The sequence below is a fragment of the Brachyhypopomus gauderio genome, chromosome 14, assembly GCF_052324685.1.
Source record: "Brachyhypopomus gauderio isolate BG-103 chromosome 14, BGAUD_0.2, whole genome shotgun sequence".
Taxonomy (NCBI): Eukaryota; Metazoa; Chordata; class Actinopteri; order Gymnotiformes; family Hypopomidae; genus Brachyhypopomus; species Brachyhypopomus gauderio.
The window spans coordinates 15,271,697-15,293,686 of record NC_135224.1 but is presented as its reverse complement, the minus strand read 5'-3'; the positions used below and the strand labels follow the sequence as shown (position 1 = coordinate 15,293,686).

Below are 21,990 nucleotides of genomic sequence, written 5' to 3'. Positions count from 1 at the left end.
GGGTCATTTGTATGTGAAAGTGCTCTAATGAAAGGTGCTGTTATGAACAGAGAGGGTGGTTTCATGGGAGGGGTGTGTGTGTGTGTAACACCGACTCCAAAGCTTCTTTAGTTGTCAGAGGTATCCATGCAGGAGTGTTAGCCTCAGGTCCTGGAAGTCACTAGAGAGGGTGCTACAGTCCCCGTTCCAACACCCAGAAGGGCTCTCTTTCCAGGGTTCACTTCCATTAGCTAACTTAATCTGTGGTTGATCTCCAATTACTTAGGAGGTAGGCTGAGGGTTAAGTTCAGTAAAAAATATAAAAGCACTGTCACGAAATCCTGTCTCTTTCCTGTGTGAAGAGCTGTGATGGGAGAGAGAACCTGAAATTTCTCAAGGGGTATTACAACAGTTTTAACAAGCAAAGCATCACGGATATATTTATTCTTTAGATCACTTTATTTTTAATTTTCCTTGTTTTTTTTTTTACATTCCTGAAAACCTGACAGAAATATGGTGAAGGTCTATGAAAATCTGGCTTCTAGACCCAATTTAAAAGGCAAAGACAGACAGGCTATTAGTGCAGCTGCAACTGTCACACAGTAAACAAGCCTCGCCAGTCTGGCACAGTAAAGTGCTTCCTGTCCCTTCTGCATGGCGCACGTTTACTGCAACAGTCTGGCTACTGCAACAGTTCCGCGCGCTGGAAAACCAACAGGGTCGGACACACGGACAGACAAGCAGTTTCTCAGGACAGTTTTAACCAATCCATCATGGAAAAGCAATAACGAAACAACCCTCACCCCCACCTAATTTAACAATGACTATGTCCAATAGGAGTCGGAGAAACCTTAAATTAGCCAGGGAGTAAAGGTAAAGGTAATGAAGACCGTGATTAAATAAATTTAAAAATATTATTTTTTTAAACCAAAACAAAATGCGTTCAAATTCAATAAAAAATGGGAACAAGCTGCATAATATAAAGCCATTGATGCTGCAGGACACCTAGTGACCTATAGTGTGCAAAACAGGAAATGTGCCATTAGCTTTGTTTCAGTACACTCTCACTCTGACTGCCCCCAATGGGTTTGGTAGGAAAAGACGTGATCCGACAGCAGATTCAAACGATTTTGTCTGCTAAGCCCGTGACCTTGTCCATGTGTAAAAGAGACAATGATTACAGAACCGTAGTGTGGCAGGTTTGAAGAGAGGTCTGTCCTTAAGTAGCACACCGGCTCCCAGCAATAACACCAGCTGGAGCAAGACATGAACTCAATTTTAAAACGAAACAGAATCGCTGCCATGCACAGTGATCACACTAGGTTAAAAACCGCATTCCAGCCCCAGTCCCACTGACGATGTGGTGAAGGGGTAAAAGCCCGGCCCGTTATGGCTCCTAACGGGACCATGAACACACTCTACCCCCATGACCTCTGCCTAACACCGTATGGGCAGCGCAGGAAGTGGCTGCTTCTCATGTTTTTTTTTTTTCCTCCTTTTTCTTTTTTTTTGTGTTTGTTTTTGGTTTCATTCGCTCGTTGAGGGACGTTGAGGGACGGACAGCCGGTGTGCGTACACGCTGGGCGGAGGGAACGCGTGGGCGGAGTCGTCGCCGGTTCACTTAATCTTCATCGTCCTCACCGTCGTCGTCGTCGTCATCATCCACCTCGTCCTCGCTGATGGGCTGACGGTGGGCGTCCCCGAAGCCGGGCGAGCCAGGTGGCGAGGCCTTGGTGAAGAAGGGTAGGCGGAAAGCAGGCGAGGGCGAACGCTCGCGCGTCGGGCTGCTGCTGGGGCTTTGGCGAGGACTGATGGCCTGCAGCATGCGACCTTTGCCCTCCTTCAGCATGTGCTTCTGAGAGAGAGAGAGATAGTGATGAGGGGAGCATCCAGTGCACTATCGCCAGACGAGTTTGCAGTGGGTGCCTGTCCCTCGGGCCACTCACCAGCGCCCCCTCTGGGCCAAACATCTGCAGGAAGTTGCCGATGAACTCGCGTGACTTCTCCTCCCACTTCTGGATGAGGTCGATGCTCTTCTCCTCCACCCTCTGCACAAACTCCTTGCTCTTCTCCTCCACGTCACGCACCTTCTGCTTCACCTTGTCCACACGCTCCTGCAGGTGGTACTTCTTCTCCTGTGTGACGGCAACACACACACACACACACACACACACACACACACACACACAAAGCACCTGCCGTGTTTATCATCTGCTGCTGCGTTCCAGATGCGTAGCGTGAGATTAGGACTTGAGCACACAATACAGGCTGGAACACGTACAGAACAGTTGTCAAATTCACTTTACCTTCACGAATCTATTCTGTGGCTGCACATACTCTGATTCATTAATGTGCAACTTAAATGACAAACTCATTCAGAGCTTTTTTGTTTTTTATTTAAAGTTCTTTTTGAATGCACTCGATGCTCGTTTTATTGTGTGTTTTTTTTACAGGGCCCTGAGAACTGTCTCATCAGGTTACTCCACGTCTAGACAAATGCAATGGAAACACGTCTCTGCCCGTTACGGGCGTGGACGGCGTGTGATACGTACGTTGATGAAGCTGACGTTCAGCTCTTTGGCCGTGTAGCCACGCTGCAGGTTTCGTCTCGCGTACACGTCGTAGTCCCTGACGATGCGTGTGATGATGTCAGAGGTGGAGATGCCTTCCGTCCGCTGGGTCGGAGCGAACATTCCTGAAAAAGTACAAAGTTAACAAAGATAGTCCATCCACTGACCTGACCGATGGCAGCCATTACAGATTGGCACAGAAGACGGAACGCGAGGCCTTGTGTACAAATAATAAATTAATTAGCAAATCAGAGATGGTTACTAGGTGAAGGAAGAGAGACTTGCCTCGCAAGTCTGTAAAGGACTTGGTCACCTCAAGTGACCTATAACCTTACAAATTGTGTCACAATGTCTGCTGTTCAAAAATGTTATATTCTTTAGACATCAGAAGTTTGCCTAGTATGCAGGTTTGTAAAGGAACGGTCACCTCCATAATCTTACAAATCGTGTCAGACAGCGTCCGTTGTTAAAAGATTCAACAGGAGAATTTGGTTACCATGGCACCCACCTGCCTCTTTGATGTGCTTGTAAACATCATCACTGTCCTCTGAAGAGTAGGGGATGTCGTCATGGGCTACAAAGTCGATCTGAGGGCATCCAATCACAAACAAATAATTTTTCTGTAGCGGCAAAATACTTTTGATATTTATTATGTAAATACCGACCTGATCCCGAGATCAAAGTTCACGAAAGGGTCACAATATGTAAACATGGCCTTTAACAAATCACGATAATACTGATTAATCTCCTACGTTTCTGGTGAATGCTTTGATTACCATATTCGCGTAAATATCGTGTCACGTTAAATGTCCACCAACGGGCCAATCTTTCATTCTGCGGCCTGTGCCACGACAGCGGTGCCCTCTCGGCCGCCACACCCACCCGGTGTTTGGCGAGGAACTCTGGTGTGAGCGTCCACGGAGCATCGCGAACCACCTCGTCCACGTAGCGGCAGTGGGTGACGGCATCGTATCGCTCGTCCTCGCTCATGACAGTGAAGCCCTTGAGTTTGTGCGTGAGATCGTCGCTGCATACTGCGGAGAAAGAGAGAGGGGGGCGGGGCCAATGTAAACAACAGCGCCCCCTGCTGCCAGAGGAGTGTCGCATGCAGCAATGCAGCCTACAGCTCAGTGAACTTTCATGAGGTTCTGTGAGAGAAGTAATGGACTTTGTGAGACTTGAAATCAGCAAAGGAGTACAAGTGAAATTAATTTTTAATGAAAACTATTACAATGCACGAGTTGCTTGTAAAAAGAACAACCTGAACACTCATTTTATATGAATGTTTCATATGAATGCTTAATTTTGATACACCTTGTATTAACCAAACTAACTACGCCAACAGATTATTACTCATGAGGCAAGGAGGCTAGTTTCAGAGCATGCTGTTTTACATGAGATCTAACACGGCTGGAGGTCCTGTGGTTAAGCATGGACGTACCGCCCACGATGAGGTGCGTGTTGGGGAAGAGTCCTTTGGCCTGCATGAGGGCGCGGGCGTGTCCTGAATGGAATATGTCGAAGATTCCGTCCGCATACACCCTCACTGGCCTGTAGGCTGCACCATGGGGAGACACAAAAATAAACAAAAATCAAATCACAAGACACATGTAAACAAACATGAGTCAACACGCGAGCACTTATTCAGAGAGACAGAATGACAGAAAGAAAATATTTGGGGTATGCAAACAAAAGTGAAAAGTGTGTGTGCATGTAGGAGGGGAAAAACGTACGTGGTGTGCCTCTCTGGGCCTCTTCCATACTGACGCGTTTGTAGGGCTTCTTTTCCAGCGATTCGAGCTGGTCCGCATAGGGAGCAGGATCTTTCAGAGCCTGCAGGGGAAAAGGCATCATTCCTGTCAATCGGACACACACACACACACACACACACACACACAACTTACCACCATGCGGCGCTGTTGCTTCTGCGGTCTCTCGCCCTCCTCCGTCTCCCCGTTGGAGCCCTCTCTCCTCCTCTTCCTGGAGAGGGTTCGGCTGGATGTGTGCGCCTCCATTCGGGTCGTGCGGATCAGGACCCCTGCGGAGGCAGAAAGGGACGCTGAGCCGCCCACAGGGCCCTTCAACACACAGCCCATGTGCCACATGTGAGACGGACCTTTGTGGATATGATGGAGATTTTGGGCACATGCTTCCCAAGGAAGTGTTTTTGAGATGTATAATATACAGCATATTTAAACAGATATGTGTGGATGACAAATACACATAAAATACATATAAATTATACATTTTAAAAAATGGAAAAACTGTTTTCAAGGAATATACGGTTTTAGCCTTTGCAGTGAGAAAACAGGCTCTATCTTAGTGAGATTGTATTTGCTTCGGTCGTCACCTGCCTGTTCTCTCTCACTCTCACCTACCTCACTCACCAAACTCCTGAAATTTACACTATAGTTCGACAGATTTTTTTCTCATTGCTGAATGCAGCTGTAATTCCACATTAACTTAACACTTAATTCTTCTGCTTGTGATTTTCAGCTGTAAATCACTGTCCAACCTGCTACACAGCCTAATGGAAGACTTTTCATCCACTTCTTCATGTGATTTGAAAGCCTCTAAAGATAAAGAGTAATTAACTTTATGAATTTAGACAGGACTTTTCTCTCCTCTTTGGACACGTTTTTCATAAATAATTAATTCCTTATAAATAAATAAATCCTTTATTTCACAGCTAAATTGCAAACAGCAGAGTATGGTTTTAAAAAAATATTATATAATAGTAAATTGCTGTTGGCTGCGGATCTGTGTTCGTGAACAGTGCTGCAACGGTATTTTATCTTGTTTAAATGCTGTCAGTCGACGGCAGAAAATGTGTAGAAACTGTGCTCAAAGTCATCACATGACCTGCTGAAACAAACCCAGCTGTTATCACATGACCTGCTGAAACAAACCCGGCTGTTATCACATGACCTGCTGAAACAAACCCGGCTGTTATCACATGACCTGCAGTTCTGTGATAAGTTTCTGTGCCATTTTCAGGATCGGTTTCCTCAGAAACCATATTCTTCCAATTTCCGATTCAGCGTTTCTACCAACCCTAACCCCAGTCCAGACTGGAGCAGTCTCTCCTCCACTAGCTGCAAGTGCTGTCTCCTGACACCGAGGCCACCGTCCCTTGCCACCATGCCTTTCCCAGTCTGTCTGGTTTCTCACGCCAATAATCTCATTATCTACAGCAACCTGTGTAGAATGCAACCAGCCTCAAACAATGCTACTCCTTTCTGCGGGTTACAGTGTAATGTGTATTCTGGAGTGTCAGGAAGTCAGACTGAAGTCGCAGCTGAACACGATGGGCAGAAAAGCCCAACTTCCAAACCGACTTACAATTATAACCAAATACAATTCGAGATAGTGAGAGTTAAAGGCCTTGCTCAGGGGCCCCAACTGGGGCAACTTGGCAGCGACAGGACTCGACCCAGTAACCTTCTGATCACTTGTTGAGTAACTTAACCGCTGAGCTACCGCCGCCAAAGTGAATGTTGCGGTCAGTAATAATGGGAGCGAGTGTAATAGGAGTTGAGCTTAGGTAACCACCAGCCTCCTACGTTACACTTTGGCTTTGTAGGTTTATCCTTCATTCTACTTGGCAATGAAGGGGCTGGATGTGTTGGGCACTGAAGTCTAACCTGGCGGAGCAGTTTCTCTACCGGTTTCCTGTTATTACAGGAAATCAATAAGACACCATACAGAAGAATTTAACTAATTTAAGCTCAATTAATTTGGCCTTATTTATTGGCCTCTGAAAAATATGACAATCACAAATGGATCTATGTTTCACAAAAAAACCCTTTGACAAAATCACATTTTTATTGCATGCTATAAGCATCCTGACCAATCTCAGAGGAGTGGTCTGTGGGTACTTTGATGAACTGCAGCATTCACACGAACCAGCAAGGCTTCAACTAACAAATATTAACCATTAAAAAAATCAAGGATAAAGTATTAAGCATCATGCAATTTGTAGCTGTGTAAGCACAATACGAGATTTTGTCCTTAGCATGCAGCTACATACTCTAACTTTTTTTAAGTAGCCTAACCTTTAAAGGTTTTATAGGCCTTAGACTTCAAAGGGTACAGTAAGAGGGTTTCCTATCCATCTTTAACTTAACATACACAACAGGAAGGGAAGGCTGACAAGGGGACTGTAAACCAGGTATGTTAGAAAAACATTAACGACCAGATGTGTGTTTTCTTTTTCTTTTACCACCGATTACGAGTATATTTAACTTTGAAGTGCTATAAGGCGCTGTGTTTGGAGAGCAGAGCACCTCTGCCAACGATTTCACAATGCATTGGCTGGACTCAACCTTTAGTTATACTTAGTTTTCAAACTGAGACCTCTCACTACACGAATAAAAAACAGCAGATGGTTCACATATTGAGCGTGGCGGGATTGGATTTCTGTGAAGATGAGGACCGTAAAACCTGCTCCAGAGGTTGGGTATACTTGTCTCCTTCCATATATTAAGGTGATTGATTCCCCATACACATTTCTATGCATGATCATTTCTCCAGTGTGTCCAGGTACCTGTAAGAGTCCGCATGCAGTTACGTGTAGCTGGGTTAACCGTCTTAGGATGAGGCTTTCTAAAAGTAACCGAGGCAGCTGTCCAGACACGTAAGGCAATAGATTCAGAAATAGCAGTTGGCTTTGTTAGACACTGTGGAGAGGCTGGCTGGCCTGACACCCACCTGGTTAGTCAACCTAGCTGTTAACACTGTTCGATCTCCCTTAAACCAGCGAGCAGCGACAGCCAACCATCCACATTTATGGCCATATACTTAAGACAGTGGTGGACTGTCAGCATCAGATAAAGCTAGTTAACTGCGACAAACGTCAATTACAAACTTATTTTGTCCAGTATGCCAACAACGATATGTTTAACCTGAATCTTGCTACAGTTAGCCGGTTAGCTAGCTAGATAACAGCGTAACTTACCCTTGATTAATTGTGCGGTCGTCAAACGACGTTGAATACGTGTAGCGTTACCGGTACGCCGATGTATAATGTGCACTACAACTACCACAACATACTCTCTGCGCTAGCCGGACATTAAGATGGTCGCGAGTGTCGCAGCTCGAGCTTGACCGGTACCGTCCAGTACTGCCAACGCCAACGGCCCGGTCCGGTCCTACCGAGGCGGGCGGATTACAGCGGCGACCGGGACGCCAACGGGTGATGTTACTATTGCCTGAATTTGAGACGAAGAGTCACGTTTAACCAGAACGTAAATAATAATAATTTAAAAAATGAATAAAATAAGTTTGCTTAATCGAGCAATGTGGAGAAAACAAATGAGTGTTTCATTCTGAATTTGGATCAACTAAAAATAATATCTCTTTAAAATAAAAGGCATATATCAAAATGCAATATTACTTTTATTTGATACTGTCTTTCTATTGTTTCCTCAAAAAAAATATTTGTCATATTCCCACGAACACTTAACGGCACCTGGAGTACTTTATTCGGCCCAACGGTGAATTTTATTCTGGCGCTTCGGTAGCCATCTATTGGGTCCTTATAAAGTTAGACAAAAAAAATTCTGATCTCAGAAGTTGCTCACATGGATCCAGAAGATCGGGGCGTGCTCACCGTTTTACATTGTGTATTATGTGATGCATAATAGGTATGTATGTTTCTGTCTTCGACTACAAGAAGATGCTACAATCGAGGCCCAACTTTGTGTATTTAAAAATAATTTATCTTCCACACTTAATAGCATGTCGGTATGGTTAAGCAGAAAGCGGTAATACAACCTCGTTAACTAATGATTTGCCTTTAAGTGTTGCCCGTTCATTTTCAACTATATGAATGTGGTGTCAGATAAGGCAAACAGTAACTCTTGTAACAGCACAATCGAACACGGAAAATACACTATAGTGATTTTTTGTAATAGCTGTGACAAGAACATGTTAAACACTCAATATGCATAACACTGTCTCGGGATTGTGTCCACTCTGTTACCTCTCGTTGTTACTCAAATTGATCTGTAATTGTTTTCTGTTGCAGATAATGTAAACCCAGTGGAAATGTGGCCTATGGCCACACTGGCCGCGGCCATTTTAATCCTCGTGGCTGGCGCGAGGCCTGTGGCTGACGTCACGAGGACAGCAGGTTTACCTCAACGAGCCACATTCATGTTAGCTCCAGGTAAAAGTTGTATAAGATTGCAACTATTTAATCGCAGCTAGTTTGACATAAAATTGTTTATTTTGGATGCTCTGTACTTTAAAATCTCTTTAAAAGTTCTTTCCCTTTGGCTTTCCCAAATTGAGTGACTATGCAAAATAAATAAAAAAATCACGGCCTTGCTTCCCAAAAACATACTGTTAAGGTCATCTTGAAAGAGAGAGAGAGTGTGTTTGTATTTGGTGTTATACTTGCTCTACCACTTAACAAGTCTTGGTCTTCCAGTAGTTTTGGGGAAACCTGGACCTGCATGTTAGCTGCTCAGACTTGCCTTTGTGTTGCCCGTTCATTTTTCACCATGATGAATGTGGTGTCATCTTAGGCACACAGCAGATCTTTACACGACATGATGCATGTCTGGAATTTCTCACCAATTCCCATTGCTTTTGCCGTGAAAAGAACATTTGCATGCCATGTAAATGAAACGCACGAGATGTGTTGTATCTGGAGATTTCACCCAGGAGATGTGGCATCACTTTTGCTTGTTCTCATCACAGGTGGCTGAGCTGTGATCACGGAGGATGTCTCTCTGCTACCTACCACCCGAGATGCCGAGATGGCATCACAAGCTCATGAAGGGATGCTTGTTCCCAGTTCTGTTTAGCCTGGTGCACTGAAATGGCCCGTTATTGTCAGCCCTCATTTTTAAGTGATGGTGTCAGCTGATGTGCCCTTCAAAGATCTTGCCTAAAAAGTGCTTTATTTGTCTGTTTTAAAGACTTCATGAAATAAAATTGAATCTTGAAATTCATGTTTATTGGCATTTTGTTACTGTGAGCATTGCTTTCCTTAAATGTAGTTTGAAATCTAGCATGAATATTAAATGTTTTAATCAGTAAGGTTAATTTTCAAAAGTTTCACAAATGTATTTCAAGTATAAATTCAAGGGCACTATTAACATGAGAATATATTTCATAGTAACAATGTTGAGGGTCTTATTTTCAGCGTTGTATAATGTAATTTAACACAGCTAATATTTCATGGGGGGAAAATACAGCCTCACGAACGATTCAGGTGCAGAATCACGTATTGGGTATTGTGTAGGTTACATACGGTAATGTAGGTATTGAAGTGTGCTAATAAATGATTTGAACAGCACTCGTAAGATTAGGAGACGGAGCTTTTTGTAATACTTGGTAGAAACAATAATGTAACTTGATGAGATCGTGTCTTCGGCGGGTACAATGAAACTTTTTTCTTTCTCCCACCCCTCTCCTCTAGAGGGAGCACGTTGCCCTTTCCAGTCGGTTTCAGATCAATTAAAGCAATACAAAACCTTCTGTGAGAAGACCGGACAAGCTTCCTGGGAACCACGGGTTTCCAATACAAAGTTAGTCGTTTATTTTCGGATTTTCGCCATTGTTTTTTCTTTTCAAGAGGAAATTAGGAATAAGATACCATTATAGGAGAACAAAGGCATTTTCGGATACAACTGTGAGTGGGAATAGTTGTGCTTGCGTGTTTAAGATTCCTGGGAACTCTCGAACGCAACGGAAGAAAGGGATAAACAAAAGTCCTTTGGCGAGGAGAAGAGGCAGGAGCCCCATCTCGGAGGGGCGCAGAGGGAACCCCGGGCTGGATGACCACCGTCCATTTCTCCCCAGCGGTCTGCAATGGGGGAGACCAAAGTTATCTACCATCTCGACGACCAGGAAACTCCATACCTGGTCAAATTGCCCATCCCTGCCGAAAGGGTCACACTTTTGGACCTCAAAAATGCGCTCAAGAAACCAAATTACAAATTTTTCTTCAAATCTATGGACGATGACTTTGGGTGAGCTTGTTTATTGATCGGTTTTTTTGGCCATCGGCCGTGTTTTAGAGGCTTGTTTCACGTACGTTTGAATAGTTTGGGTTTTCTTTTTCTGGAGCTACGTGATAAAACGATCTTCAGCAGCTTTAATAAAGATCGTCTGTCGTTATTGACGCGTTGTAGTCTAACTTGAAATCCAAAGACTCCCAAGTGTTAAGAGCGAGAAGTTCATTTGGGGTGAATAGAGTGCAGATTTTGCCGACGGCATCCATTTTAAGATTGGACTACCTTCTAATATGGCTTTTGGACTGACGGCACAAGGTGGGGTGCAGGCAACTCTGCAGTGTATATAAGTGTTAAAGCGAAGACCACTCCAGCCCAAAGTCACAGGAGCTCCCTGCGTGTTTGGTTTGCTGCTTGGCGTGTGCGTGTCAATTGCCATGACTACATAAAAAAATTCTGTCTTCCTGAGATTTTCATTAAGTCTGGTGCTCTAATAGCCCTAAACTTTGTGTTTAAAAAACTGTAATCGAATGAAACAGATACATCGATTAGCCTATGTTTTAATTTTAAGAGGCGATTTTGTCAATTCACGTTTAAGCATCAAAGTAAGAGGTATATGGTCCATTGAATGTGCTCTTTGTAATTTGCGCCTGCGCAAAGCGAGAGCCATATGTCCCCAAAATTACATGTAGCCCCCCCCCCCGTCAGCCCCCGCCCACCTACCCGTTAAGGCTTGAACGATTTATCGGATATTTTCCATTCAAGTTCATCTTCTTCGTGTGTATCACGGTAAAATATTTATGTCCCTTTAATACACCCCTTCTTTATCTTGGTTAAAAAATCTCCTAGTATTAATTCACAAAAATGCGAATGATTAATAATTAATAATAAACCATGCAACGGTTTTTTGTTGTTGTTCTAAGGGCTGCACAGAGTTAGATAGTGACTGCAATGGCCTATAAGCAATTCTGTGTTCGTATAGCACAGCAGGCTCACAAGCGTTATTGAACAGGGTCTCCACTGATCTTTCCCCATTGCTGTTGTAGCGCTTGACTCATCTGCGCGTTGCGTTAAGGGCTTTACGGAACACTGCCTTGAGACAACTGCAGGCAGGAATCGCTGTGGAATGCAGTGAGGCACACTGTCAGTTTTACAGCCAGTGCTCCACCATGAAATATGTCCCGAGTTTGATCCACCCTCTCTCGCTGCCTGACGCTCCTCCTCAGAAAGCTCATTTAAGAACTTGAACATGTTTTATCTCCTGCCATAGATGTAAATCAGAAAACGAGCTGTTGGCAGTTCACATTTGCCTTTCATGCCAGACGCCATACCAGCTCATAGAGGCTGTGTTGCAGAAGCATAATAAAACATTCTATTATAATTGGTTAATAATAATAAAAATCATAGCATGTTTGAATAGTAGAAGATGGTTTGAATTGTGTCTGATTTATTTCTACATTTCTATAGCATATAAAAGTAGAGTACTCTTGGATCAGCTCTATAAATTAAAGGATTATACTCATAATTACATAAGTAGCCAAAAGTTTCTAACATGGTCATTCAGTTGGGTTCTGTCTGGGTCGGAACCGAGCTTCTTTATATCACTCTCCTGTAGTCACGTTCGAGAAATCCCACATGACAACTGTTGAAAACGGTTTTTCTTGTTGTCGGCAAGGCAGAGTTAGCTTTCCGTGCCAAGAATGAACTTTGTTTGGAGTGCTAGTTTATAGAGTTCTACCTTCCTCTCCTTGTTATTTGGTCAGACCATTACAATGAGGAGGCCTGGTATGGGCGGAGTTTGGGAGCAGGCTCTCCCACTCCCTGCGGTGTCCTGTATCCCTCTTGCCTAATCGATGACCTACTTTTGTCTGTTCTATTTGAGTGAGTGTGTTTTTTGCTTTATTTGTTTGCTGTAATCTTTTATCAGCCTCTACTATTCCTTTGTTTTAAACCTGATTACATTTTCTTATTCTAATGTATTCAAGCAGTCTTCTCTCCTGGGGTAAAAAGCCAAGCTGTTGTTTGATTGATGCCACATTAGGCGGGGCTGGCTGGGCAGATATGCCACGGTAGGTGGGGTTTGGTGATCTGATCTACTAATCCCGCCAATTTCTTCCACTTTCACATGCAGGGTGGTCAAGGAAGAGATCACGGATGACAACGCCAAACTGCCCTGCTACAATGGACGTGTGATATGCTGGGTGAGTGCACACAGACACGCACAAGCACACACCTCTCGTTCAGCATACTTCACAGGTCCTCTTAGCATAATGAGGTAAAACAATCAGCAAATGCCACACTCATCCTGGAGATATGAGCAGCTGGGCTTCCCCCCGGCTCTAGAGACCCCGGCGCATATCATGAATACGAACGAGACCAGAGAATTGGAAATCTCTCCATTTTCCACAGCGGTTTTTGGGCGCTCAATGTTAAGTGGGTTCTGTCATGGGTGCAGTTCCCTGTTCGCTCTTATACAGGCTTCGTCATTCTGCAGTCATCAGTCCCTTCGATTGTGTAGAAGACCCCATGGTTTAGCTATAGATAAGAATTATTGGAAGTTGCACTGTAGTTGGAGCAGCATTAAAAAAGAAAGAAAATAAATTCTGGAGATAATCCGTTTTATATGCCTTTCCTTGACCGCTATTGATCAGAAAGGTGTTTTGTGTGAGTTTTGTGCTGGTTTCCAAGCTTGGGTTATCTTCTTCAATACTTGCACTGAAAGTTCACCCAGTTCCTTCTCATTTCCCAAATCATCTGCTCCTAATCATCTGCATATTCAGTAGATGAAACAAAACACATTAAAGATATTTGGATTGTTGAACAGATCATCTCAGGATTTCCTTCCACAAGTACCACAAAGACGGCACTGCTGATGCGCTCCTGCTGTCCTGCCATGTTCCTGCACACCAAGCGTGTTTAGTGCTTACGCTAGATTGTTTGCTACAAATTGCAAGCACCCCTTCTCTCTGTTCTGAACAGCAAAGATTTGATGAATCAATATGAAATAATGGGGCTCTCTACAGTGCCCTGAACTAGTTTTTGGAAAAGAAGCAATTCTGTACCCTGGAGTTTCTGCTGTCCTTGGCAAATATCCATTATGTAGCGTTAGCCGGTTTAGAGATATGTTGCATAACAAAAAAAAAAATGTTATTTATAAGTTCAAAGGACCTGTAACATTAAAATGACTTCCCCTCGAGATTGTGAGTCTTAAGACCACTCCCTTCTGGCAGTGTTCTTCCAGTCTGTGAAGGTGTAATACAGTATTAGAAAAGCAGTTTTGGTTGGCAATGATTTCGTTTGTGCACCAGCTGAAGACATTAATCACTTAACCGGGACCATTGAAGTCTTGGAACCTGCACATTTCAAGGCTGCTGTTAAGGCGTTGTCCTCGCATAAAAACATTCCTCTCTGCATTTCCATTCCGGCTCCACCAGAAACCCGACAACGGCTTTTTCTCCAAACGTGCATGAGGTGTTGGGGATGTCCTAGATTAGCAAAAGGCCCGAGTTTTGTCGGAGGGGGAGTTCCGATTCACACACACTAGGGTGAACTTCTATGGCCTGGAACCCAGACACGATTTGTCACGTTTACTCTCGTTAACTTGGAGCCGTACTGGTAGTTGTGCCCTGTGATAGACCTGTACTCAATGGCATTTGTACTCTTGGAAGTTGGTGTCGGCGGATGGATCCCACTCGGATGGGTGTTCGGTGGCGGAGAGTCAGTTGGAGCGTCCTCCATCCGGGGAGAGATCCCAGGGCATCGGGGACTCCAGGCCGCCATCATTCCAGTGAGTATCCGGAAAGCTGGAAATCTGCAGCTCTGTGGTGATTTTTCCTTTTGATCTTCTATAGGTTCATTACATCTTTCATGGTGTGTTTTGCTACTGCACACTAAAAACGGTCAAAACAGCCTTAAATGATTTACTTACTTAAATGGGGGACTTGCTGTGAAATGTTGATTTGATTTTTATTTATTTATTTTTTGCTCTCTACACACACACACAGTCCAAAATCTGCAGGCAGCCGGCATGGTGTGGACGACGAAACGGAGACGGATTCTGTGGTGTCTCACAGGAGGGAGAGGGAGCGACCCCGAAAGAAGCAGTCTCACGATCATTCCAGTATGTCTTCCTCTTCTTCCTCTTCCTCTACTCCTGCTCTTTAAGCTACTGACTCTTTAATTTATTAAGTGTACCAGTTACCTAGAAGTTGGGTGTGATATATGAATATCTATGCACGTTGTGTTCCTGGGTTTGTATGTAACCATTCGCACGGACGTAGTTTTGGGGGGGGGACGGGGGGGACATGTCCCCCCCACTTTTTCAAAAGCCGGTTTTGGTCCCCCCCAGTTTTTACAGTTAAAACCAAATATTTAAGTAGCGACGAAGTCATGTCTCCCCCACTTTTTAACGGTTAAAAAAACAATATCCAAATAGCGACAAATCTAGCACTAGGATCATGCAGCTCCGAGCTCCCCCCCCCCCCCCCCCCCCCCCCCGCTCAACAATTTTTGTTCACAGCGCTCAACAATTTTCATTCAACCCCCCCCCCCCCCCCCCCCCCCCGCTCAACAGTTCGCCACCCCAGGTTGTGTCCCCCCCACGTATGAAATCAAAACTACGTCCATGACCATTCGTTATGGTTACCTTATTAAGCCATATAATAGAGTGTGAATTGGGAGATTGCAGGCAGGTTATTAAGTGTGTCCCGGTTCTGATACCATAATTCAGGCATTATGAAATTAAGTCTCATGAATGTGTGTACTGCACCCAAGTGTACTCTCATAGTGAGTAATCTCATTGAATTTGTTTGCTTCAAAAAGCTACTGACACTATTGTCTTTCTAGGCAAAGTTGAATTTTCTAAATACGCAAATGTAAATCTAAATGGAAAGTCTGCCCATGAATGTCTGAATCAGTGAACATGTGTTTGTGTGAATCAGTTTAACAAGCAGTAGAGTAACGAATCAAGTGTCCAAATCACGTGTTTTGAGATTGGTGGTGAATTTGTCTGAATTGGATGAAAAAGCCACCTAAGCCCTGCCCTCCCCGCACTGCTGCCCCCTGCAGGTGGCAGGATGAATGGCTACTCGCGGGTGGGCCGGGGGGCAGAGCTGGGGGGCTACAGCGTCTGTGACAGCCGCTCCTCCCTTATGAGCAGCGAGCTGGAGTCCAGTAGCTGCTTCGACTCGGATGACGATGGCTCCACCAGCCGGTGAGTCTCCGCCCTCTCCCACTTCCGGAAGCTTCCCGCAGGACTAATATTGTACGTCTCTCACATTTTCCACCTTGCCTCAAATATTGTGAATCAGCCAGTGTATTTTAGCTTCTTTACTGAGTTGAACTGAAGCTCTGAGTGGAATGTAGCTAACAAGGAGAGGAAGTTTAGGACCACCATGCAGGTTAGAACCCCAGCTGCGCCATATGGCATCCATTGAGGTGTTTGGGCTGTGACTAGGATGTAGGACTGGGATGAACCCAGTTCTGGGCTCAGGTGCAGGGACCGGAAGTTCAGGACGTGTTGAGTCAGTGCGTGTGAGAGTGTGTGTATGTGTGTATGTGTGTATGTATGTGTATGTATGTGTGTGTGTGTGTGTGTGTGTATGCATGTGTGTGTGTGTGTGTGGGGGGGGCTATTGTTGGGGTGGTCTGGTGCCCAATAGGTTGTGCTTAAAAGAAGAGTCTAACAGTAATTTCAGTAAGTCTGAGAAACTGACAGTGTGAATTATGAATATAAATATTCCCATACATTTTGACATGAACATAAATATATTAGCACAGATTAGGAATCCTTAAGAATGAAAGATTAAATATGATTCCACTGCCAGTCAGGATCAGTGACCGTGTAATGGAAGTTTTGCCAGCAGTGTGATATGTGGATTATGTGTACATGGTTACGTCTGAACGTTATTTAATTTTCCCCTCACGCAGAGCAATTAGATGTGCCATATCAACATGCCTTATGGGGGCCGTAGCTGAAAGTCTGTTGCTCTGTGATGTTTCCTCCCAGAGACATCTCCGTTTTAGTAGTGAACCCCATAGTAACTCCGCATGTGGAGAGGGGCATGGCGGTTAGGTCAGACTCAGTCATATGATGTGGACTGTACACAAACGCGTGAACTGGTGGAACACCCCCAGTTACTTTCAAACGTGGATGGTATGCAGTCTGTGGAGTTCTGATTGGACTAGAAAAAAAGATTTTGGTTTCTGTCTGCTGTTGCTAAATTTGTAGCCAGGAGACAGTGACCGCATTATGAAATACACATGAGACTAGTGCAGGTTCGTTTGATGTCATGTCATCGGTGTCCCGCAGTTTCAGCAGTGTCACGGAGCAGAGCGGCTCGTCCCGTCTGATGAGACGACATCGGCGCCGGCGCCGGAAGCCCAAGACTCATCACATGGAGAGGGTGAGGCCACGGGCCGGGTCGTGCAGGCCTATACGTGGATTCCAGAGTGACGCACTGATTTCAGACACTTATAGTCTCTCTCTCTCTCTCTCTCTCTCTCTCTCTCTCTCTCTCTCTCCTCTCTCTCTCTCTCTCTCTCTCTCTGTAGTCCTCCTCTTTCAGCAGCATCACGGACTCCACCATGTCCTTGAATATAATCACGGTCACTTTAAACATGGGTGAGTTATCGGCTGGACATTTAAGCGGCCGTCTGTGTGAACAGGAACACAGCACAAACGGTCTAGACTGTCTCCAAGCATGGGGTAGAATATGATTAATTGGTCTCATTTTCCCACTCAGTTTCTTTTATTGTTATTGTTTTATATGATCATAGAGAAGTATAACTTCCTGGGAATCAGTATCGTGGGCCAGAGTAATGAAAGGGGTGATGGGGGCATCTACATCGGCTCCATCATGAAGGGTGGAGCTGTGGCAGCTGATGGGCGGATCGAGCCTGGCGACATGCTTCTACAGGTGAGGGCGGGGCTTGGATTTGGGTGTGGGGGCGGGGCTTTAAGATGGATCAGACTATTCTGTAGGGTGCGCCGCTCAGTCGCTTCTAGCTCAATGAATCTTGTGTCCTTTTGCAGGTAAATGACATCAACTTTGAGAACATGTGTAACGACGACGCCGTCAGGGTCCTGAGGGACATCGTGCACAAGCCTGGGTGAGACGCCGCTGGCCGCTTCTCTCGTCTAGGACTTTAGTATTTCCTGGTTTCAACTCTAACTGTGTGTGGGGTAACTGTGTAACCGTGTGTGGGGTAACTGTGTAACCGTGTGTGGGGTGTGCGTGTGTTTGCTTTTCTTCACAGACCCGTCTCTCTGACAGTAGCAAAGTGCTGGGATCCCAATCCCAACAGCTGCTTCACTCTTCCCAGAAGTAAGCGTGCACGTGCATGCGCGCACACACACACACACACACACACACACACACACTCACACAGACTTTGGGAGGGGGGGGGGGGGGGGCATTGTTTTGTGCAAAACTGGTTGAACGTGAAGTCAACACCCCCATAAAAAAAAAAAACCCCATAAAACACAATCTGGACAACAAATGGCTGGCTGGCTGGTCATGACATCAGCATGCCTTTGTTTACAGAGGTCCGGTTTCACATATACCAGACACTCTTGGATCTTAGTAGACGATTGATTCATTCATGTTGAATAGGTTTGCAGAAGCTTAAAAATGGTAGCTTACCAATTAGTGAACATTTTGTTGTGAAATTCTTAGTTTCAATGTGTGTGACACCTCCCCCCCCACCACCACCTTTCTGCCCCCCAGGTGAGCCCATCCGGCCCATAGACCCCGCCGCCTGGGTCTCCCACACGGCGGCCATGACGGGTGTCTACCCACCCTATGGCATGAGCCCGTCCATGAGCACGGTGACCTCCACCAGCTCCTCCATCTCCAGTTCTGCCCCGGACACCGAGCGTAAGGGAACCGCTGTGTGTTTTTTATCCCGCCATTAAACTTGAATCAGGCAGTGGAAAAGACTTTAACACCTTTTTTCCCTTCCATTTTGCATCTTCACACCATTTCTATCAGTTCTGCCTTTAGTCCTGGCACTCAGAAAGAAGTGAGGACTTATAATCCCATTTTGCAAGCTTTTGGAAGCCATTTCCCCCTCGTCATGGTAACCGGTACATTGTAACTCGCCATGTTCAGCTCTAGATTTTCAGACGAGATGGAAAGCTGTTTCCTTTCTCCACGTTTGCTTCAGCGTGGTTGTCTGGGTTTCCACCACCCTCTCCAGTCTGGACGCCTGTTTATTTTTTTCTCCCGCCAGGTTTCGACGACTACCACCTGTCTGTCCACAGTGACATGGCAACGGTTGCCAAGGCAATGGCCTGTCTTGACTCAGGTTTGGAGGTCCGTGACAGGATGTGGCTGAAAATCACGATAGCCAACGCCTTCATAGGTAAAAACCAGTCGTATGCCGTTTGGGTACATGTGTGTGTGCATACATTTTTTTTTTTTTTAAGACGGAGATCACCGTAAGATATGAAATGTTCCAAATGGGGTTTGTGTGTGTGTGTGTGTGTGTGTGTGTGTGTGTGTGTGCGTGCATGCATGCGTGTACATTTGGCCAATCAGGTTCCGACGTGGTCGACTGGCTCTTCCACCATGTGGAGGGCTTTGCAGACCGGCGGGAAGCTCGCAAGTATGCCAGCAACCTGCTGAAGGGGGGCTTTATCCGCCATACTGTTAACAAGATCACCTTCTCTGAGCAGTGCTACTATGTGTTCGGAGACCTGTCCGGCAGTGAGTCCCTCCCCTCGCGCAAACACTCTTCCACTCATCTCTAACCATTTCTATTGTAGTTCTATTGTCAGCTCAATGAGTTATTTTAATTTATGGCTGTACATGGTAAGGGTACCTGCACTTTTCTAGAATTTGTTGTCCTTGCACAAAACGCATGCATTTCAATATGGATGGAGTGAAACTCCGCCCCTCCGTCTGTAGACATGGCCCACCTGACCCTGCATGACCATGACGGCTCCAGCGGGGCATCCGACCAGGACACTCTGGCCCCTCTCATAAACCCAGGTGACACCCCCTGGCCGGGCTTCCCCTACCACTACCCCGCCCCCCCTACACTGCACGATGCCCCCCACGCCTGCACAGAGGCCGGAGGGGGTGGGAGCGCCGGCAGCCAGCACAGCGAAGGTAACGCCCCCTAACCTCCCCCAATGTCCCAGGGTGATGGGGTTGATCTGCTGGTCACCATTAAAGAGTCTTGTTAGGACTGGCGAGATAATGCATAGGACATTTTTATACACAAATTTACAAAATGCTTTACACAAGCAAGGATATGAAACTGCAAAAATATATAGAAATATTTTTTTGCATATAATGTAAAAATATAAAACAAATAAAAGGAATACTTCAAGAAAAAAACTGAATTAAGAGAATGAAATGTAAGAAATGAAATGGTAGTCTGTAGTATAAAGGTTTGTCTTGCTTCGTTAATATCATGTAGCTGGTGGTTTCAGGGCTGAATAAGTGAATCCACATGTTCTCTGCTGCTACAGGGAGCAGCGGCTCGAACTGCAGCTGGAGCCGGGCGGAGGGCAAGGCGGGGCCAGCCGATTTCAGGCCGGGCGGAGGCCCCGAGCCACCTGACGCTCCCGACCCGGACGTCCGCCGAGACCGATCGGCCAACGAGCGCTCTGCAGCGCCACCAAGTGAGGGCAGCGTGCGGAGCTCCCGCTCGCAGGCCCGTGGGATGGCACGAGGTGGGGCGCCGTGGGCGGTGCCCGGCTCACCCTCGGGGCGGCCCCTCGCCCACGTGCCCGTCGAGATTAGCGGTTCCCGCCGCTCCTGCAGCACAGCCAATGGGGAGTTCTTCGTTGACATCATGTGACTGTGGCTGGTGGCCCGTGATTGGGCGGAGCAGAAGTGGCCAGACCTTGCGACGCTACAAAACATGGCCCAGTAGAAACGTTAGGAACAGTTTAAGAGTAGGTTGCGAACAACGAACTTTGTGTAGGTAGCAAGTAACGTGAACTTTCACACTTATCAGTGGATTGAAAGGGGCTGTTAAAAACGTGCTGTTCCTCCCTCTACCGCTAACTCTGATATTACATTCTTGGTTAGATTTATTGGTGAGATTTAATCTACTGGGAGAACATGATTGAACAGGATTTGATCATACGATGCGACGCAGATCGATGAGACGAACTGAATTGAATGTAGTCCAGACAAGGGTGCAAGTGTCTGAACGTTTCTGGTCTCCTGCCTGATTGTAGTGTATTGTGGGAGGTTTGGTTTTGTTTTGTTTGTTTGTTTGTTTATTCCTGCATCAGTAAATTTATTCTCCAAGTGTTTTCTCCACAATGCAACTTTTTAAAAAATCGAGAATATAACTTTTCAAGGTTTGTTAGCAATAATGGGAAATTTTACAAGGACGGGTGAGAGTTCTTTTTATTTATACATAGTTTTATTATACTGGGAGAGTCCCCATGCGTGCGTGAGTGCGTGCACGTGTCTTTGTCTAGACAGGTTCAAGCAAAACCTGAAGGAATCTAGGATGTGGGGTTGAATCACAGTGGTGCTATGCACCCTTCGGTACCGCGGGCACGAAACGGTCTAATGGGCTGCGTGCCCATTGGCTGGAAAACATCGTGTCCACCAATCTGGTAGTCTTCCTCAAGCCGTCAGCCAACCAAGAGTTGCGGAAGCAGTGTGGCCCACTGTTAAAAAAAAAGATGTGAAGAAGATTTAGAAAAAGCCTCTACATTCCCTCATTTACCCCGATAACAAACGTGGGGATTTTTGGCTATGACTAGCATAGAGATAATTAGGCAAGAAATTAATAATAAAAAGCGAAATAAAGTCTGGAATGAGTGTCCATGTGTTTTTCTTCCAACATTCATCCGCACGTCTGCCTTTGGTTTAGTGGATTACGTCATTCTCCTCAGCTTCATTATCACTCGCCCTCAGTTATGCCTGCTGAACAGACTGACTGGGCCTACTGCTAAAGCCGTGCTAGTCTCAGTGTGCGACACTAGAGGGCGCACCACATTTTAAGGAAACCGCTTTCTTGCCTGTTCCAGTCATGTTGAAAATAAAACATGTAGCCTAAATCATCCCTAGGAATATTAAAATTATTTTTAAAAGCCGATAAAAAACTAAACCGCTATAATGGATATATCTATTCAATTGGGTGCGTTTTTATCTTTTTAAAGATTTGTCACAGAGGGCTATACTAATCTAGATTGTAAAATAAGTAATATACATAATTTTTGTATGGAGGTGGTACCTTACAGTTGTCTGTGCTAAATTTGTAACCCAAAGAGGCGTATGAAGTTTGAATTTGAAGTCTTTAATTCAGGGTGCTTTAAATACTATACAGAAAAGTGAAACGTTAGCCATCTAATGTTCACACATATACATAAAATAATGTGAAATGTGCCATATTTGTTAAGTTCCTTCATAAACAGTTTGGTAGCTTGTAGCATATGGATTATGATATCTTTAACTTCAGCAGCAGAAGGCAAGTATGAACTCCCAACCTGTCTTGCTGAGCAT

General features: G+C 45.3%; 2 protein-coding genes, 1 long non-coding RNA gene and 2 other non-coding genes across 5 annotated transcripts; 4 read left to right on the top strand and 1 right to left on the bottom strand.

Moving 5' to 3' along the window:
- Positions 1–403: 403 nt before the first annotated feature.
- pcyt1aa (phosphate cytidylyltransferase 1A, choline a) lies at positions 404–7,748 on the bottom strand. Its single transcript, XM_076971917.1, has 9 exons — positions 7,507–7,748; positions 4,454–4,587; positions 4,283–4,382; positions 3,991–4,107; positions 3,432–3,583; positions 3,058–3,136; positions 2,532–2,674; positions 1,926–2,114; positions 404–1,834 (listed from the first exon to the last, which is right to left on the bottom strand). The coding sequence occupies exons 2-9, from the start codon at positions 4,562–4,564 to the stop codon at positions 1,601–1,603; spliced, it is 1,125 nt and encodes a 374-aa protein (XP_076828032.1). The 5' UTR covers positions 4,565–4,587; positions 7,507–7,748; the 3' UTR covers positions 404–1,600.
- A 304-nt stretch (positions 7,749–8,052) lies between these two features.
- Positions 8,053–9,504, top strand: LOC143474459 (uncharacterized). The gene is made up of 3 exons (XR_013120781.1): positions 8,053–8,194; positions 8,578–8,718; positions 9,255–9,504. It is a non-coding gene; the product is annotated as an uncharacterized LOC143474459 (long non-coding RNA).
- Positions 8,342–8,481, top strand: LOC143475824 (small nucleolar RNA SNORA13). Its single transcript, XR_013121136.1, has one exon. It is a non-coding gene; the product is annotated as a small nucleolar RNA SNORA13 (small nucleolar RNA).
- Positions 9,026–9,163, top strand: LOC143475825 (small nucleolar RNA SNORA13). Its single transcript, XR_013121137.1, has one exon. It is a non-coding gene; the product is annotated as a small nucleolar RNA SNORA13 (small nucleolar RNA).
- A 511-nt stretch (positions 9,505–10,015) lies between the features above and the next one.
- On the top strand, positions 10,016–21,305 carry dvl3a (dishevelled segment polarity protein 3a). Its single transcript, XM_076972473.1, has 15 exons — positions 10,016–10,531; positions 12,645–12,714; positions 14,182–14,300; positions 14,518–14,633; positions 15,581–15,725; positions 16,824–16,917; positions 17,066–17,135; positions 17,291–17,430; positions 17,547–17,623; positions 17,771–17,838; positions 18,241–18,390; positions 18,746–18,877; positions 19,054–19,221; positions 19,423–19,626; positions 19,992–21,305. Exons 1-15 carry the CDS (start codon positions 10,371–10,373, stop codon positions 20,321–20,323), a joined length of 2,046 nt encoding a protein of 681 aa, XP_076828588.1. The 5' UTR covers positions 10,016–10,370; the 3' UTR covers positions 20,324–21,305.
- Positions 21,306–21,990: the final 685 nt, after the last annotated feature.